Source organism: Strix aluco, chromosome 6, assembly GCF_031877795.1.
Source record: "Strix aluco isolate bStrAlu1 chromosome 6, bStrAlu1.hap1, whole genome shotgun sequence".
NCBI classification, from domain to species: domain Eukaryota; kingdom Metazoa; phylum Chordata; class Aves; order Strigiformes; family Strigidae; genus Strix; species Strix aluco.
In genome coordinates, this window is record NC_133936.1 from 8105994 (window position 1) to 8124326 (window position 18333).

The following is an 18333-nucleotide window of genomic DNA, read 5'->3' on the forward strand; positions in this document are numbered from 1 at the left end:
TTTTGGGGTTTTTTTCATTTTGTTTTTTTGGGTTTTTGTTTTGTTTTGTTTTCCCCTCCTTGATTTTGGAAGGTGGGCATGTGCTTTAAAGGTTGAGGAAGTTAGCTCTGAAAGAACACCCTACTTTAAGGCATCATTTCAAAGACTGAGATTTATAAATGCAGTTAAGTTCTCCACCCCAGTACTTTTTATTTCACAAATACCCGGCTGACAGCTGGGACAAGATGCACTGAAATGTCACATGAAGAAGGTCTTATGGAATTGAGGGACATAAGATGGACAAGTGCTACCTGTCTCAAAAAGAATTCTAGATATTTCCTACACACTGGTTGGTCTAATGCTTAGATAAACATTCTGGATCCTTTATTTAAAGCAAGAGCTGTACAATGATTTTCCAACTTAAAAACATAAAGTCTTCTACCTTCAAGAGTCATTGTGTTACATGGACAGAGACAGGCTTATGTCATTAATTTTGCAGTTCTTTTTCAGGTTAAAAACCAAAGATTCTTAGCAGATAGTCCTTCAATCCAGAATGCAGGAATATGGAAATCATAATACTTGTAATTTTTATTTATGTTGTTCCACCCTTGCTCCAAAACTTTATAAAAAAAATTCTAGATACTATCAAAAGTAACATAAATGAACAAACAAGAACATTTGACTTCTGTTGAAGAAAGATCAGAAAAAGTAGAAAGGTAGAAAGGTAGTTGTCATTTTCACTAAAGTTTCACAAATCTTGTGACAACAAAGTCTAGGAATAAGATAATATCTTCTATTGACTAGTAAAGTCAGTTTTCCAAAAAACTGAGGGAACCCAATTGCTTTTATGCTGGTCTGCATAGTTAGACTGGCAAGAAAAGAAAAGTATTTGCTGGAGTACATGTGTTTGATGAAGCCTCGAAAGCACTGCATCCTCTGGGGACCAATTCCTTCTCCAGCTCAAGGATATCTGATCTATTTGCTTCATTTGCTAAAAAAAAAAAAAATCCCAATGTTTATGCAGTGATGACCTGGAAGCAAACTGTATTTTCTCTAACATTCCCTATCTACACAGTACACATTTAAATGCACAATGACAGATAGCAAACCTCTTGATAACATTTTTCTGGACAGTTTTTCACTGGATTTTTCCTTTTCCGTTTCATCTTTCGCAGGCTTTTCTTCTTTTTCAAAAGACTGTGACAACTGGATCTGAATTTTCTCCTGTCAAAAGTAAAAATTAGTCATCACAGAAATTATTTCAAACAATACCTGCAGGAAAACTGTTTTGTAATATATTACCTGCAAAATAAAGAAGTAACAAGGAGTATAATTGCCTTTCTATTCTTTCTGATCCCACATGTACTATGTGGCCACAAAATGAAATTATTTTTCAGTAAATCAAAAACTACAGAGAGGACATAGAAAGTACTATACACATTTTAGAATTTACACACACTTCCAGGCCCTGAATGCTATTTCAAAGTGAATTCAAATTACCTTAAACACATATGAAAATATTCCAGTTTTACAGATGCATAAATTTTATACAGCTTCTAAATTTTTAAGTAATGCATCATCCACAATGCTTTTTCCCCCCCCATTTTTCAGTTCTTGACTATAAAAGCTTGTTTCAAGTTTCAATTTGGTTTATACCAAGAAGGAAAAAAATTTGAAACATTTGTTTCATCTCACAGACCAGCATTCCCAGACCCACAAAAAAGGGAAATATTATTTACAGTACAACATATCAAGGCAAAATTTGCAAGCCTTACTGTCATAAAGGCTTAGATTGTTAACTGCCTGTATATTTTGACAGAGTGTCTTTGTGTGTAATCATCTCAAAATGTATAATTGTTTTTATACAAGTAGGTGACCTATCATAAAACCTGTTTCCCAACTACAGCAAAAGAGAGCCTCCCTTTGAAATTAGTGACATAATGGTCCTTTAAATAGTGGAAGATTTTAATTTGTTTTTTCATGCCTCTATTCTTTAAGATTGTCAGTGAAGAACTAACATATTTCAGACAGTAAAAACAGAGGAGGTCAGGGGAAACAGAGACACAACATGTGTCTGAATGAATCCAAGAGGATGAGCGGCAAAGTCCTATAAGCATGAGACTCCCCCATTACGTTCTATCTTGAACTCCCTCTAATATCAATTTTGTTCCCCCAAACGCCAAGTGAGTTGATGCTGTCACCCAACCCACCCAAGAACATCTGATCCTTCCCAGCGCAAAGAACCTGCCCCTGATCCATCATTCTTGCCTATTGCTCTTCTGTCCTGCACCTAATCCTTTCCCATGCAAGTCTTCAGTCTTCCTTCAAACCCATTCTTACCCATATTCAGGCACCTGCTCTAAGCTTCTCCTCCTGTGTCATTCCTCAGACTGGATCTCACTCATATAAGCTGGCCAGAGTTAAATATAGTCAGTATTCACCAAGGCTAAAGACTGTTTCACACACAAACACATCCTTGCACAACCTGCAGTAATGCTCTTCCCTGCCCTAGCACAAGCAATTGCTCTCTCGACCTTGGTCCCTTCAGACCTGGGCAATGGGACCCTGTACTAATGAGGTTGTAGTTAAAAACTAGATTCAATATGCATTTTTGGAGTAACAACTTCTTCAAATAAGAAAAAAATTTTGCTGATAGTTTTATCAACTCTCCCTTTCATTATGATTTTTTTCCCCACATTAAATGTTCTAATTAAGCTTATTACTTCATCAACAGCCTGCAAAACAGCATTATGAATGTGAAGACTTCCCAGCTTTTATGAGATGATCTATAACCAAGTCTAACAAAAAACATTACAAATCACTAGTAATGAACTCTTTTGTGTAATTCTTTCCTAGTCTTGAGAATTCACTTGGCTACAAACATTAGAGTCCAAACCAAGTCTTTGCATTCCTCACCTCGTAAACCTGAATATAATTCAAATGAGCAATTTATTTGTCACTACAAAGCGCATTACACCTATTGTTCACCTAGTAGCTGCATAAGTTATTTGAAAAAGAAACATGTCTTAAGAAATTATTTTTGTCTTGGATCCACCAATACGTTATTCTCCATTTTACAATAATACTCTACAAAACTATCAGTAGATAAAGGAAATTCTCCTAGTCTGATTTTCCTTCACTAGAAAATTGATTGACTACATATTCTAAACTCATCTAAAGAAAAGCATACAGCAATAGTTTAGTCAAAGGATTTCAGCAAGTAATCATTTTCATATTTCTTTTCCCAATGAGAGCTAAAAAAGGAACAGCCATCTGAACAGCCAGTTGTTCTACTACCACCAATTCTACTTCAAAGTGTGATACAACAGAACTGTGTACCAAAGAGTGCTTTCTTGCTATTTTGTGCTATAAAAACTGTAGCATCTAATTAAATATGACCAATTTGACTAGAAAGATGCTGAAAAATCTCTCAACTCCTATTCCCTAAAATTCTTTTAATCCTACCCTGTTTGTAGGGAGTCTCTGCTGCCATACTGATTTAACAGACTTTTCACTGTAACTCAGACCACCTACCTGAAGTCCTCTCATTGTAGCAAAAGAAATTGTCAACAAATCCTGATCAAACAAGAAAAAGCCAAACAAAAACCAAAAGCCTCCGAACCTGACAAATTCCTCTGGCTTAAAACACTTGAGAAAAAGTTAAGAGTCAGGAAACATTAGAGAATATTACTTAAAGGCCCTATGTCCTGGGGTCTTGGGCTTTTTACCAGCAATCTCTAAAACCAACCATCATCTGAATTTACACATAACATTTAGACGAAAGACAGCAAAAGAATAAAGAGGTAGCGTATTTACAAAGGTAAAAGATCAAATAAATCAGTTATGCTCTTCCTCCTGCAATAAATTGATAAGCTTGTACTTTCATAGAACCTTTTAGTAAAGGGCTGCCAGTGCTTTTTAACAGTTAAGCCTTAAAAATTTGTGAGCTCTTACCTAGATTTCTCAGTAAGGAACAGTATCGTTTTTCAATTGAGCAATTGCTCAAGAAAAAATAAACAAGTACATCAGAAAATAAATTGATCTGCTTGAGACAATTTTTCTGGTCTGTCAACCTCTTTCATTATAGCCTTCTGAGGAGAAGCAGTTGGCGGTGACTTGCTAAGTGACTTGTACACCTGCATGCACCTAGGAGTTTTACCTTGCTAGGAGCTGCTGTACACACTAGTGTAGAAGGTGTGACTGTTAAACAGTCACAGGCAAGACTACAGAGTTTCTCCCAAAACTCACACCAGTTCCTAGCTGAGTAAGTCTATTTTTCATCTTATCAAGCGTAACACATTCTAACCATCAAAAATTGGGATTCTTCAAGTATTATCAGCAACTTTATGCTGAATTTTATTCTTAAGTCTTAAAATCCATTTTAAGTAAGAACACAAAACTGGAAGCCATTTTTCAGTTGCAATCACTGATACAACAGAGCAGTGACTTTTCCAGCAAGGGGAAGCAATCACAGGGCTGTGTGAGACAGTCTCTCACTTCACCTAGCCACTGGACCTCCCACACATCCCAAGCACAATCAGTGCATACACAACTTGCTTCAAAGTGTGGGGCTTGAGGCAGCCAGCAGCCAATTGGTGCTTACAGAGGAACTCTTCCATGCCATTCCCAAAGATTCTTTGGGAAAGAAAGCAAAATGGGTGAAGAAATTGCCTGTAGGGGTTGTTACAGAGGATCATGGAAGACCTGCGCCCCATAGGACATGCACTCCAACATCAGAACTTGTAACAAATTCCTACTTCTAACTCTTCAACATCCATTTCTCCACTCTCCAGCGAAGAATTAAATTCGTTCTCTCAGTCATTTGCATAGTTACTGGGACTCATAAGCCATTTTTTCTAGATTATTGTTTCTAAAGAAAACTCACAGCTAGATCTAATTTTGTTTCTTAATATAAAATCTGCTTTATGGTATTCCCTTCATACAAACAACATCTCTTCTACTACTGCAATAATTCCTTTCAAGAAGAACCTTGCAGTACACAGAAGGATAGATTCCCAGAGAACACAGTAACAAATGCCATCTGTAGAGAACGCTTATTATAAGTGTCCGACTTTAAACCATTACATACATGGTGTTGTATAGTGCTGGAGGTTTTAAAAATGCTAACTTCTCTTATGTTTGAAATATACTGTGGATGAACAGCCCATCAAATTAGGCTTCTCTTGTCCTGTAATTAGATACGGTGACTGAAAAAGTTAAATCAGAACTTCAGAGTAAAGAACTAAGCCTGAACTAGATCTCTCAGCCAATTCTGTTAACCTTACACAAAACAACAGGGTTGTAAATCATGTAAATAGCATTACCTTTTCTGCTGTCTTTTAATCTCTTACTCTGCAGCCCATACCAGTCTAAGACTTAGATTTTAATCAAATTAGCAGGCCCAGTTTCAAAAGTTCTCTAGCCAACTCTCCAAATACTGGTATGTTAGAGAAAGACTACAAAAAATGCTTTTCTCAGTTTTCCCAAGAAAAAAAACACAAACCTAAATACTTTGAGGTTCAATCTTAGGAAATTTTAATTAGCTTGACAAATTCCTACACGAGTTCAACCCCCCTCCTTCCCCCAAAACTGAATTACCACTCCCCCAGCAAAACCCCAACCCTGTTCCTTCTACTGGTTCCTTCTGCTTGTTATGAAAAGGGAGACTTTTCACAAAAAGACAGTTCAGAAGCTTTTCAAACAACAGCAAAATAAGTCAACATGCTTTATGAGTAAGCCACTAAGGATAATTTCAGTTTTCTTAAGAGTGAAAAAAGAAAGCATTTTGATGCCCCTCATTCATACATAGAACTAAAACCAGTAACAGTATTTTGCTCTAAAAACACAGACTGGTATGAAGGTCAAATCACGAAGGCTAGATTTTGGTTCAAATTCTCTAAAGTTTTTTTACATATTTTATTCAGCATTTAGGAACTTCTTTGAGTGTGTTGTATCATCTTAATAGACTAGTCTTCAGACATACCTCAGGCATGTGTTAATAGAACTACCAGCAATTATGACTAATATGCAGGAATTCAGTTAAAACACCAGAACTTAAATTGTTTAAATTTTCTAAATATAAAAAGCTGATAAATTATGCTGCATATTAATCATCATTTTTCTGTCTTACTGATGGCAGACAGCACTTCAGCAGTTTAAGACTGCCTCAAGTGCACTGGAACATTACAAACTTAAAAGAACTAACAGAACCTCTCTACCTGTTCCCCAGACATCAACCATTACAGTTCAGAAAAACAAAGCAGCAAATTCTTTGACTGATATTACCACCTTTATTAAAGCCATATTTTTAAAAAATTTAAAATCATATGGTGTCTGCATATATAGAGAGTACTCAGAAGATTTTCTTTTGAACAATAAGTTACTTGAAATTGTTTCAGAAACTTCAGTAATGTGATTTTTACCTGGAGGTCCTGTGATATTTCAGCTGTGGGAGGTGGTGGATATTCTTCACATACAGCAAGGCTCCGAACTAACTTTAACTTTGTGTTTGACTAAAGGAAAGTATGTAAAATTAAAAACTCTGGCTTATAAAAAAATTATATAAATATACCATAAGCCGTTATTTTTCCATTCATTTTATGTAAAACAAAATGGCTGAAAACTGCATTTTTAATATTTTCAGTAGAACAAATAATTTCCTTTATGATGAAAATACCCAAGCAATTGCAGCTTTTGAAGGCACTGTCAGCACAATAGAGCACATCTAATGAGAAGTAAATAAAATCTTTGGGAAAGTGTTTCTCTTCATAACAATAAAAAGCCACCAAAAATATAAAGGCAAACCACAAAAGCAGACAACTAGGCAAGACAAAAATCCAACAGAATAAAACAAAGCTTCAATGCCAAAAAATAAAACTAAAGGCACTTTTCACAAAGTAACAAAGCTTCATCAAGCATGAAGGGCTTCCTTAGCATGCCAGCACACAAGTCTACTGTACCTTCGACCTTTTTGCTGTCTGTCCAAAAGACTGCACTGGCCGCTAAATGATAGGCACAACAGAAAAGGTTTATATTAAACTTAACAGTACAATTTTATTAATGCAGAAGTCTGTATAAGAGAAAGCTTTAACAGTTATTACTGACATGATGGTCAAATCTGTGAAAGGAACAGCAGGTGCTTTTGGCTGAAGGATTATATATCCTCTCCCAATATATGCTTGTTCTTGATTTCTCTTCTTCATGTATCAACAATAGCTATTACAGGAATTTAACAGGAAGCAAGCATTACTCTTGTTCAGTAAAATCCAAGCAGTCTACTCTCTCAGCCAGCTCCTGCATTTTAAATTCTCGTGCCCTAATTTCCTTGGCAACATGACATGGTTTTTATACATTTTCTTCCTATTCCTGAAACCTACCTGGAAAAAAAGATATTGAAAAAAAAAAACTCAAAAAGGGGGAAAAAAACCCCCACAGCATTGCCTCTGTCAGGGGAATGGATGAGGCCCTATCATAAGCAGGTTAAAACACATGGGATTTTTCTTTCATCTTAGGACCTATGAAAGAGGACTTGAAAATGGACTATTTTTTTCCCCAATTTTTTCTTCTTTAACTTAGTAATTTACTATGCATTAACAGCCTCTTTCCCCTCCCAGATCCCTTCTTCTATTACTATTGTTTCTTTTTTAAAAAAAAAAAAAAAAAAAGCATTACCAGAATTTTACTATAGTATGCATGACTGAAAGGTACATTTGAATCAACAAAAGTGTTTAACAATTTCTTAACTCCATGGTTAAAACTGTCTCAACCCTCTGTAACAGTTACACAGGAATAGAAGCACTTACAGTGGTATAACATAAAAGTATTGGTTTTACTGTACAACTAAAACTGATGAATAGACAAGCCTTTAACAGAACTGTTTTTACTGAGCACAGGCCTAATATTTGTAAGGAAAAAATAATATTGGTGATATAATTTCAAATGTTGTTTAACAGACAATATTTCCCCCTTTATGAAAGGGGTATCCTTTCAGAAAGAAACTAAGTAAAAACTCCATTTGAAAACTACATGAAGAGAGCCTTCCTCGCCCGAGGCTCATAGGAGCAGAGGTCTATCAAGTGCCTTAATTTCTTAGCAGGACATACGTGTTGCTAAAAAGAACACTACGCTACAGTAAATGGTTCTACTATGTAAAGGCAGAAGAATCTCTATTTCTCTCATTTTCCCCAAGTCCCAAATGTCTTTTTTGGATGTTGCACCAGCTTAGCTGAAGAGCAGCAGAAGGGGAGCTCATTTCACTATATAACAGGATTTTAAATAGCAGCACTAAAAACTAACTGAACTCATCATCAGTTTTTTAAAGGAAACTTGCTGAGATTTTGAGCAGCAAAGACAGTTCAAATGTTCTCATAACTGGAACAATACAGAGATTTTGAGTTCTGCTGTTACCTGCAAAATATTTTTTTCTTTCAATCAGCTATACTGAAAGCATATATCGCATATTGAAAGCTAGCACTCTGCATAAGCCTGGCAAAGTTTCTATAATACCAAGCTTCTAAACTTTCAGGAACTGGATGATTTCCCAGCCTTGTATCAATTACTCCAGCATCAATTATCTTAGGCGGGTTCAAATCAAGTAGCATGAACTTAAAATCAATGAGCGTTGCCAATGGGGTCCTCACTTCCCTGTCAAAGCAACAGGCAAAAGAATCTACACTTTGGCAATTGTTTACCTTTTGCAAAATTTTGGAAGCTTTGAAGCCAGTATATAACTGAAAAGAGTACAGGGAATCAAACACCCCAGATTCATCATGTAGGGGAGCGGGAAGAGGGGGTAGAAAAAAGAAAAATCAACTTAGTTATACAGGACAAGACATTTTAAACTAGCCAAACAGAATTTTTAATACTGTTAACCAAAGCTTTACAGATAAGTTACTGCTCACTAATTAGATAAGACATACATATTTCAATTATTCTTAAGAGTGATTAAAAAAAAAAAACACAGAGAAGAGATTGTTGCTGGGAAGCAGGAACCATATCACGGTTAGATTTGATTAAGATCTGTACAAAGCACGTATCTCCTCCTCACCTTACCTTAGAAAAGTCTCAGAAATCCACTGCAACCAAAACTTAAGTATGTTTGTTCATGTCAGATAAAGTGAGGTAAACATCTCAAAATTTAATTGAGATATTGAAATTGAAATGATCTAGTATCAATTCTCAGTTCTTTATAAGAATGTTTAAAATCAGTGTGGATTTTGTATTTCAATTTCAATAGAACAAGTTTGATGGTACATTCCTTTAAATGTTTTACGTGTGTTGTATCTCATCTTCCACTTTGATTGCAGAATTACAGTTCTGGTTCCAGGTTGGAAAGCCAACCCAACTGATACTTAAAAGATTCTTTTAAAGATAGGCATTTGCAACCTATGGGGAATAAATTAATCAAAGCAATATAGGATATTCAGGGTAGTAAACTAAGGTATTTGAATACCATGGTGCTCAATTTCATCAGCACCTGACAATTTTTAGGGACCAACCTAACACCAATAACACTGGGGAGAGCTGGGGAGCCACTGCAGAAGGGAGATTCTCCCTTGACTGAATGACTCAAACCTCAAAGTTATACTTAAGTATCACCCATCATATTAAGACTTGTTATCTAGAAACAACTGCCTTGTAAAACAATCCTTTGATAGGTATGGATTCCCTGCTTTCCTCCACGACTTTAAGGATGTTAAAACCTGAAATACAAGCCCCCACATCCAGCTGTAACTGTGAGGAATAAGCACCACACACTTGACAAGTAAGAACCATTGGAATAAATCTGGGATGACTGGACTGCAGAGACAGCTAATGTGAGAAAAGGCTTATGATACGAGGTCTGCACCTGGAATTACAAAACCCAGAGTCCCGCGATATCAACAGTAACTCCGCTCACAAAACTTGAGGATTATTGGGCACAGTTCCTTTCTTGGGCAAAACCACACCAACAGAGGGTAACTACACTCCCACTGGAACTCCAGGACAACGGGTAATCAATGGATGTTGTAGCTGTTAACGCACATTTTCTCTCTTCTCAGGTCCGTGAATTTTAGTTCTGTCACAATTTCTCTGCATTTACTAGGTTTTGCTCCTACAGAGCATCTTTATGTTCCCCATTTGTGAAAAACAATTTATAGCTACTTTAGAATATGTAATCCTCAGTGAGTGCAAATTAAGCAATTTCTTTGTATTTGCAGCTCTCAAAGACTTCTACTGACTTGAGAAAACACTGTGTTAATGAAAGCAAGATTAAAAATAAATTTATGCCTCATTTAAAGTCATTATGGGCATGATTTCAAGACAGTGTTAAAAGCAAGTATTCCAAACAATTGCATAATGAAAATAATGATTAGGTTTTTGTCTTTAAAAAAAAACCCTACAATTTTAAGACCAAGTATTATGCTTCATTTCCAACTACGAAATAAAAAGGAATTAAGGTAGATTTTACCAAACACGTATAATCATATATATCCAGGCTTTCAGTAGGAGTATTTGCCTATTTTCTTTTTTCCTCATTAGCTCCACAGATTACATATATTAAACACAAAGTAAAGATCTGGAGCTGTTACATGCCTTCCTCTATCATCACTATGCTGTATAAACAAGTTGGATAAAAACAGGTCAGGCACAAGATGGCAAATTTAGAAGTGTGAAAGGTTTTGTGAGAAAGTACTATATCTATTTCTGAAGTACCGTTTGGACATTTCAGAGGACAGGCATGACACGACAGACCTGAACAAAGAGTGTTCTAAGGGCATTCAGTTTTTCACATTTCTTCTAAATTAGGTCTCAATTTTAAATCCAGTTAAGGGCTACCTACCGTCCTAAAACCACAGATAGCTTTGTAATACTGAAGCAAAGAACAGCATGGTCTATGATTACTTGCTGTCCTGTATTAGTGAGTACTGACAGCAATTTTCCATGACACAGTAGAGGATGACTGATGGAAAAATAGTTTCACCATTGGACACAGAGGCATTTTCAACAGTTCAAAAGTAACTAAACAGAATCTGCCCGATCTTTTATCTATTAAAGAAGAATGAAATCACATATTTTGGAGCAAAGACAGGTAAATCCCAAAAAGACCAAAACAGCTGGGGAGGAGAGGCAAAGAAAGGCTTCAGAGAACTCAAGCTGTGGAACACAGAGAGAAAAGAAAGGTTTGTGCTAGTATGGAAGGAAGAAACTTATAGAAAGGGAGATGTCTAGTTGTTAAGTAAAAAAAAATAATGTAATTCCTCTAAAGGACAGAGATATCTGCTTAAGTAGCATAAATGCAAACCAGAATTATACTCAGTTACTGCAACAATTGCCTTGACCATATCACATGGTGAATGCATACAACTCCTGTACTCATGCACCAGCCTCCATCCTTCCATGAGGTTTTTTTTGCTGGTGGCATTTTAGTTTTACTCTCCAGCTTGCAAAAAAGCTTGCAAATGCTGTTCCCGATACATAGTGATATGCAGCTTGCTTTCTCTCAGTCTTTTACTGTCTTGGCAATCATCACCCCATCAAGGATCTTATATCTACTTATTAATGATCATTTTTCAGTGCAGAGATGACAGTATTTAAGACTAACATTCTTCTTCCCCCAATCCCCATAATGCATGGATTATAGAATAAGAACAAACCTCCTTTTCCGGATTATACATAAACCAATGTGAATTGTTATGGAGATTTAAAATATTTTTTATTTTGTTGGTTTCGGGTTTTTTTGGTGGTTTTTTTTTTTTTTTTCTTCTTCTATAAAAAGTCTTCCTAATAGTCAATTAAAGGCACTATCCTGTGAAATAAATCCAGGCTGTTTATTTAATTTTTCGTCGCTATTGGCCGACACCTTAACTTTGTAACAGCAGTCCTTACAGTGGATGAAGTGTTGCCTGTCCCACCTCCCAGTGTCAAAGACAACAAACTTCAGACCCTGTAGTCTAGCTAATTCAGAGTTGGTATGTTGTCACCTGACCTGGATAAGATTAACAGGTGGGAGACAACAGTGACTGGTGAAGCAAAACCTTTTTGATCACAAAAACTACCATAGTGCTGACATGCACATGAATTCTGTAAAAGTACTTTTCATATGAGTGCCTCTTATTTCCAGTCCCATTTAAAAGTTACTTGATGGTCACTTCAAAATATGACAATTGAAAAGGTCTTCCCTAACAATCTCTATATCAATTATACTACTCTTGCACTGCTTAAAGAAATTGGAAACACTAGCCATGTACTCTAATAAGATATTTTTCTCATTCACATTGTACCTCCAACAGTGTATGCAAATAGGTTACTGATGCATAACCCCTCAAAATAATCTGGAATTTAGAGCCACAGTTACTTTTCAAAATATAATCACCTGTTTCTGAAACCATGAAGATCCAGAAAAATACCTGAACTCAAACCATGATAGGTTTAGACAAAGGAAATATCACCTGTTTCTTACTTGGCTGTGAAGAAGTTCGAAATAGAGTGATAACTGTACTTGAGACTATTATTGTAGTTTGCCAGTAGGTATAAAACCTATGAAGCAATTAACTACTAGCTAGGAAAGCCAGAACTAAACCCCATGCAACTCCCACCCCCCAACCCATCTTCTGCTATACTCAATTAGTAAACAAAAGAACATAACAAATTCAAATAAGCTTCTGAGAATCTTCTCTAACGTTTCTCAGCAAATCCTTTGCTCTTTTTCCTACCACTATGATAACATTTAACCTGAACTTAATGAAAAGTAGTATATCCAGTGAAATTTCACTAATCAAACTACTTAATCATCCACTAGTTAAACTTGCTGATGACTCTACTGTTCCCAGAAGTTTTGTTTACTATGGACAGGCCAAAATTTTTTTGTATTTTAGCATAAAACATGTTTTCAATGAAAAAGCCTCAAATATATGTCATATATATTTGCACTAACAGCTACCACAGTACAAGTGACATTAATTTTTGTTGACTTCAATTGTTGCAAAGGGCTTACATTCGAAAGGTTACAGTTTGTAATTGACTTACTACCACTCTGAAAATCAACATCCTTAGCCTACAAACTCAAGTTTTTAATCACACTCCTCCTGTAACAGCAATGTTGTGATTCTGAGGGAGACTCCTGGACAAAACACTCACATCCACACTAAATGAAGATGACAGTAAAGCTGTCTCCATCAAACAGCCTTCATTACACAGTTGTTCAGTTCATCTCACATATGCTAGATAATTATTTCAGCCACCAGCTATTACTCCTGTACAAGAACAAAACCAAGCAACCAGCCCCCTCACCAAAACCCACAGCCACTGACAGCACCAAAAGATTCATTTCTCTAGACTAGGTCTGACTATAGAGCAACATTTGTTTGCAGGAAAGCAGATTTGCCACTTAAGTCTCAGAAGTTTCCACACTAAAATCTGTTGAATGAGATTTGTTGAATGAGAAAATGTGAATGAAATTTTTCCAAGTTACTGAACTGTAATAAAATAAACTGTAAATTAATTTTTAAGGCTCACTACTACGATATTAATTGATTAAAGAAAATATCAGCTCAGCTGTTACATCTACCAGCTTTTCAGTAGCAGTTATTTCTCATATTACAGGATAAGTATTTCATTTTAAAGATTTATTTTTTTTCCATAAAATTACCTATTTACACTGATGCCAGCCTTCATAAAGCCAGCAGATATTAAAGTGTAAGACTGTACTGTTATTACAGTGGTCTACAAGATTTATTCGGGAACAATTTAACATAGCAGATAGAGCTTAGTTCACTCAGTGGAATACTGAATTGTTAGTCTTGAACAAAACTACTCCCTAAAGAACCTTTTACTCAATTCTCAATAACAAGAATCTAATAAGCTACTGTCCTTTTTTTGCAGCCCACAAGAGAATACTGCCATACCCCATACCCCAATCAGGATTTTTATCAGAAAATTGTTTATTATTAATCCAAAGACACAAAATTCCTACAGAAAACTAGCTTTTGTCAAACATAAGCTTCTGTGTTTTCTCTTAGAAATTTGCCCTGTTTTCTAGGTTGTGCCAGAAAATTCCAGGTGCTTTCCTTATCTCCTCACCTCATCTAAGACACTTCCAGTCTTCAGTGGCCAAGTGAGCAGCCTCAGCTAGGAGTTATCTAGCTTGTCCCGTGTGAAAGAGACCTACTGTTCAGGACTCTTGGGCATAAACAGTAAGTGCACAACTAAACCTCAGAGGTATTAAATCCCCTGCCATAAATTCTTAACTCATCCTTATTGGTGTGTTCTCCTTTAAGACAAGATATTTTCATACTATTTTGCCTGCCTCCTTCTCACTTGAAATCTGATGTCACAATTTCTTTATAGGTACCTCTCCCACCTTGCAAAGACTTCATTCATATGGATCATCCCTTCAGCGTATGCATGAGGACTGCCTACGCTTTCCTACCTAATAAATCGCATACCAAAATTGTCAAGCAGTGAAGAACAGAGGAAAAGAGAAGGTATGGGGAATACCAGCTACCAGCCAAGATGGGATGATAGCTCACTCCAACACTGATGTAGGGAGAAAGAGGCTGGACCTTCTGCTGGTGGCTAGAGCAGGATCCAGACCTACTGGCTTCAGGAGCTCTAACTTGATTCCTCTGACACCTGGGGATTTGGATTACCTACATCTGATTACTGTAGCCTTATGCTCTACAGTTCTGCTGTAAAAGTTACAGCACTTGAGCCACCTGTAAGGTGCACACAGCTCAAGAGCCCTAGATTGGTCACCCCTACCCAGGGCAGACATGCTGAGCTGTGCTGTACTGTTCATACAAGCAACGCTCAACATTTTAGTGTTTTGATCAAACCACACTATTACTATATAGCGTCTTCTTAACACAGCCCAGTCTCTGAAACTCGGTCAGGATTCAGCAACAGCAAGACAGCTGAGTGCCAAGTTGTTCCCTTGTTCTGCTACAATGAAAAGACAGAACTTCACATGTGCACTCAGAAAAACACAACTATGGACAAACTGTCTGGTTCCCATGAAAACTGCTTATCTACTTCAAACAGCTAAAAATTACTGACTCTCGTATTTACAAGAATATAAACAGAGAAGTGGGGCAAAGGAGGAGAGAGGAAGCAATAATCATGCTACTTGCTTCCCTAAGACTGGCCAAGTTTTCCTAACTTGTACCAAAGAAACATGTAAGAGGATCATGAGAAAGGGAGAGGAACAAGACACAGACGTATTTAACATGATACACTAGTGAAAAATAAAATTAAAAGCTTCTTACCGGCATATTGTTTTTGCTATCAGGACAATTTTCATCCTTTTCTGCTTGAATCTGCTCCTGACTTCCTGATTTTATAAGGTTTTCAACTGGGTCTGTATCTTTAAATTCAGCTTCTGAACCCTTCATTGCATCAGTTTCATCTTTTACAGTAAGAATATCAGACATCCTCATTAGAAAAGGTTATTTTAAAATTCTACAAGAAATATGGAACCTTTAGGACAAAGAAAAAGTGCATCACTGAGTAACATTAATTTTTAAAGATAACATACCTAAACAGCTACCAAAAGTAAACATGACTTTGCTGCAAAAAGGACTCCCCCTCCTGTTATGACTTTTTTCCTATCTTGTATCAGAGGGAGTGATCATTTTCTTTTTAAACACTTCTATCAAGAGGCTTATAATAGCAGGCATCTATAGAAATGAGAACTAAGCTACAGTATAATACCTGCAGGTTTTCCCTTCTGAATTTTAAAACAAACACCCGAGCATCCAGATACTTCAAATCAAACTAGCTTCCAACAGAAACAAGGGAAGCTTTTCTCATTTAAAAGGGAGAATTACATATAGATTTATTTTAAAAGGGTTGAAAGTAAATACATGAATAATAATGCACCAAGTGTGCAAACATTCATATATTTCATTAAAGCTTTTAAGCTTCCTAATTGTCAGGTGACAACTGAACAAATTCTGAATGCAGGAACTGTCTCACCTACTACACATAGGTAAAGCACCGTTACCTACTGCGTTCAGCTCTGGAGCCCCCAACATCAGAAGGACATGGACCTGCTCGAGCGGGTCCAGAGGAGGCCACAAAGATGCTCGGGGGGCTGGAGCACCTCCCCTGTGAGGACAGGCTGAGAGAGTTGGGGGTGTTCATCCTGGAGAAGAGAAGGCTCCGGGGAGACCTTAGAGTGGCCTTCCAGTACTTCAAGGGGGCTACAGGAAAGCTGGGGAGGGACTCTTGATCAGGGGTTTAGAGATAGGACGAGGGGTAATGGTTTTAAACTGACATCTAATCTAAATCTACCCTTCTTTAAGGAAGAGATTCTTCACTGTGAAGGTGGTGAGACACTGGCACAGGTTGCCCAGAGAAGCTGTGGCTGCCCCCTCCCTGGAAGGGTTCAAGGCCAGGTTGGACGGGGCTTTGAGCAACCTGGGCTAGTGGAAGGTGTCCCTGCCCATGGCAGGGGGTTGGAACTAGGTGATCTTTAAGGTCCCTTCCAACCCAAACCATTCTATAATTCTATAATAAATGTAGCGAAAGGAGTCTTAATAAAATTAAGCACTCTCTCAAAGGCAATAAAATAAGAAAGAGACAGCTTTGGTAATTAGCATAATCACAACCATTATCAGTAATTACAATTTATAATAATTTATAGGAGTTTAAAATACTATATAAAGATAACTCTAATGATTAAATCTATAACAGATTCACCCCAATTTTCCTTAAGAAATATGAAATACAACTTACTCAGCTACAGTGCAAGACATAAAACCAAAATTTTTCTATTTCTTAGAAGAAATGAAGAATAAGATCTTAATGCTTGAAGTCCTTCACAGAAAACAAATAACAATCAAATAACACTATGGAAAAGCCTAAGTAAGTATCTGTGACTTAATACCTGATATGTCCTACAGTTTGGGGATTGTGGTCTCCCACAAAAGTAAAATAAAATAATCCAAAGTTCCTTTTCACAGTTGTCAACCAAGGTGTCAGTTGTAATGAACCATCTGGAATCTGGCAGGAGTCGTCCCATGTCCTTATCCCCAGTGTGGAGTCCTGGACAGAACTATGTTGTCTTGAATCAGCAAGAACATCCCTTTCGAATGCCTAAAAATCAAAGGAAATACATGATATTTTTACTTGGGGTGAGAGGAGAGAGGGAACATTGCACCCCAAAACTTAGTAATTTCAAGAAAAAAAGCACTGAAGAGATCAGCATTTGTCATATCTATTCATTCTACTCAATTTATCTAGCAGTAATATATTTTTCCTTAGACTTCCATGATATTTCTGTATTACAGAGTTAACAAGTAATAAACATTTTGTTGGGATTCCTAGTGAGACTGTTTCTATAAGCAAGTAGGTATCTTTCAGAAGAGTCTGAAAAGACAGTTTGAAGTAAGCAGCTCAGCAGGTGTGGAGGAGTAATAGGCCATGAAAACTCACAAATCCCTCTTAGCACAACAGCATTTTTCTCTGTGTCACAGTTAATAATCTACAAGCACAATATATAATCCATATTTTAGGGAACTTGAATTACAGAAGACAATTTCATTTTATTCAAGAAAGTAATTGCCCTTGAATGAGGATTTACAAATTTCTACAAAATTGACAGTGTTCCATCTTCCCTCTCTTTCAGATTTGCTTTTCTGAGAAATAAGTAATATCACCACCCCCAAGGAGGCACGCATTTGAAATGGTAGACAACAGACATCCTAATAGCAAACAAAACGTAACCTATGAACACAGCAAAAATATCCTAAAGAAAAGAACACAAATAACTATCTTTCAAACCTGTGAAAGATACACTGAAATAAAATAGCTGAAAAGGATCTCTGTATTGCATTCCCCAAACACTTTTCTCATGACTAGTCATGGCCTTATTAAAACTAGTACAAATTATAATAAACATCAAGAACACTTCAGCTGAGCTACTTAATTTCCATGTGAGTAACACGATAATTAGAATGATTTCAGGAAAACAAGTGAAAAACATCAGAATTGTTTGAAGTGAAATTAAGAAACAAATGAGACTTTACACCATGGTTACAAACATGATTTTAATCAATGTAGGTGAAGAACCTGCACTACACTGTTCTCTTTCAAAATGAAGAGTTACACTATAGGCAGGAAGAAAGGATGGAAAGACAAGTTGTGCAAGATCTTAACGTCTCCAACAAGTTGCATTTTAGATTAATTTGAAAGCATTTAAGCATTCTACAGTACAAGGCCACTAGAAAGCAATTAATATCAAAATTACAAGGTCAGGTTGTGACAGCGCCCAGCCTTTTATCAGTTTTAATGTTCTGTCAAAAGAAAGAGTTCAATATAAAGTAACAGAAAAGTAGCTAAACAGAACACTGACTTTACATGAGAGAAAAGCCA

General features: G+C 36.6%; 1 protein-coding gene across 12 annotated transcripts in view; it reads right to left on the minus strand.

Annotated features, from left to right (window-relative positions):
- Positions 1 to 17052, minus strand: part of R3HDM1 (R3H domain containing 1) — a 54847-nt gene extending 37795 nt beyond the window's left edge. For 3 of the 12 annotated variants that reach the window (XM_074828577.1, XM_074828569.1, XM_074828576.1), the window contains exons 1-5: positions 16847 to 17052; positions 15225 to 15435; positions 6939 to 6980; positions 6402 to 6491; positions 1089 to 1203 (exon numbers count right to left, since the gene is read on the minus strand). In XM_074828577.1, the coding sequence (XP_074684678.1) occupies positions 1089 to 1203; positions 6402 to 6491; positions 6939 to 6980; positions 15225 to 15395 (418 nt within the window). In that variant the 5' untranslated portion in view covers positions 15396 to 15435; positions 16847 to 17052. The remainder of the gene's footprint in view (positions 1 to 1088; positions 1204 to 6401; positions 6492 to 6938; positions 6981 to 15224; positions 15436 to 16846) is intronic. The other 9 variants (XM_074828573.1, XM_074828572.1, XM_074828568.1 and 6 more) reach the window with 5 other exon arrangements.
- Between the last annotated feature and the right edge of the window lie 1281 nt (positions 17053 to 18333).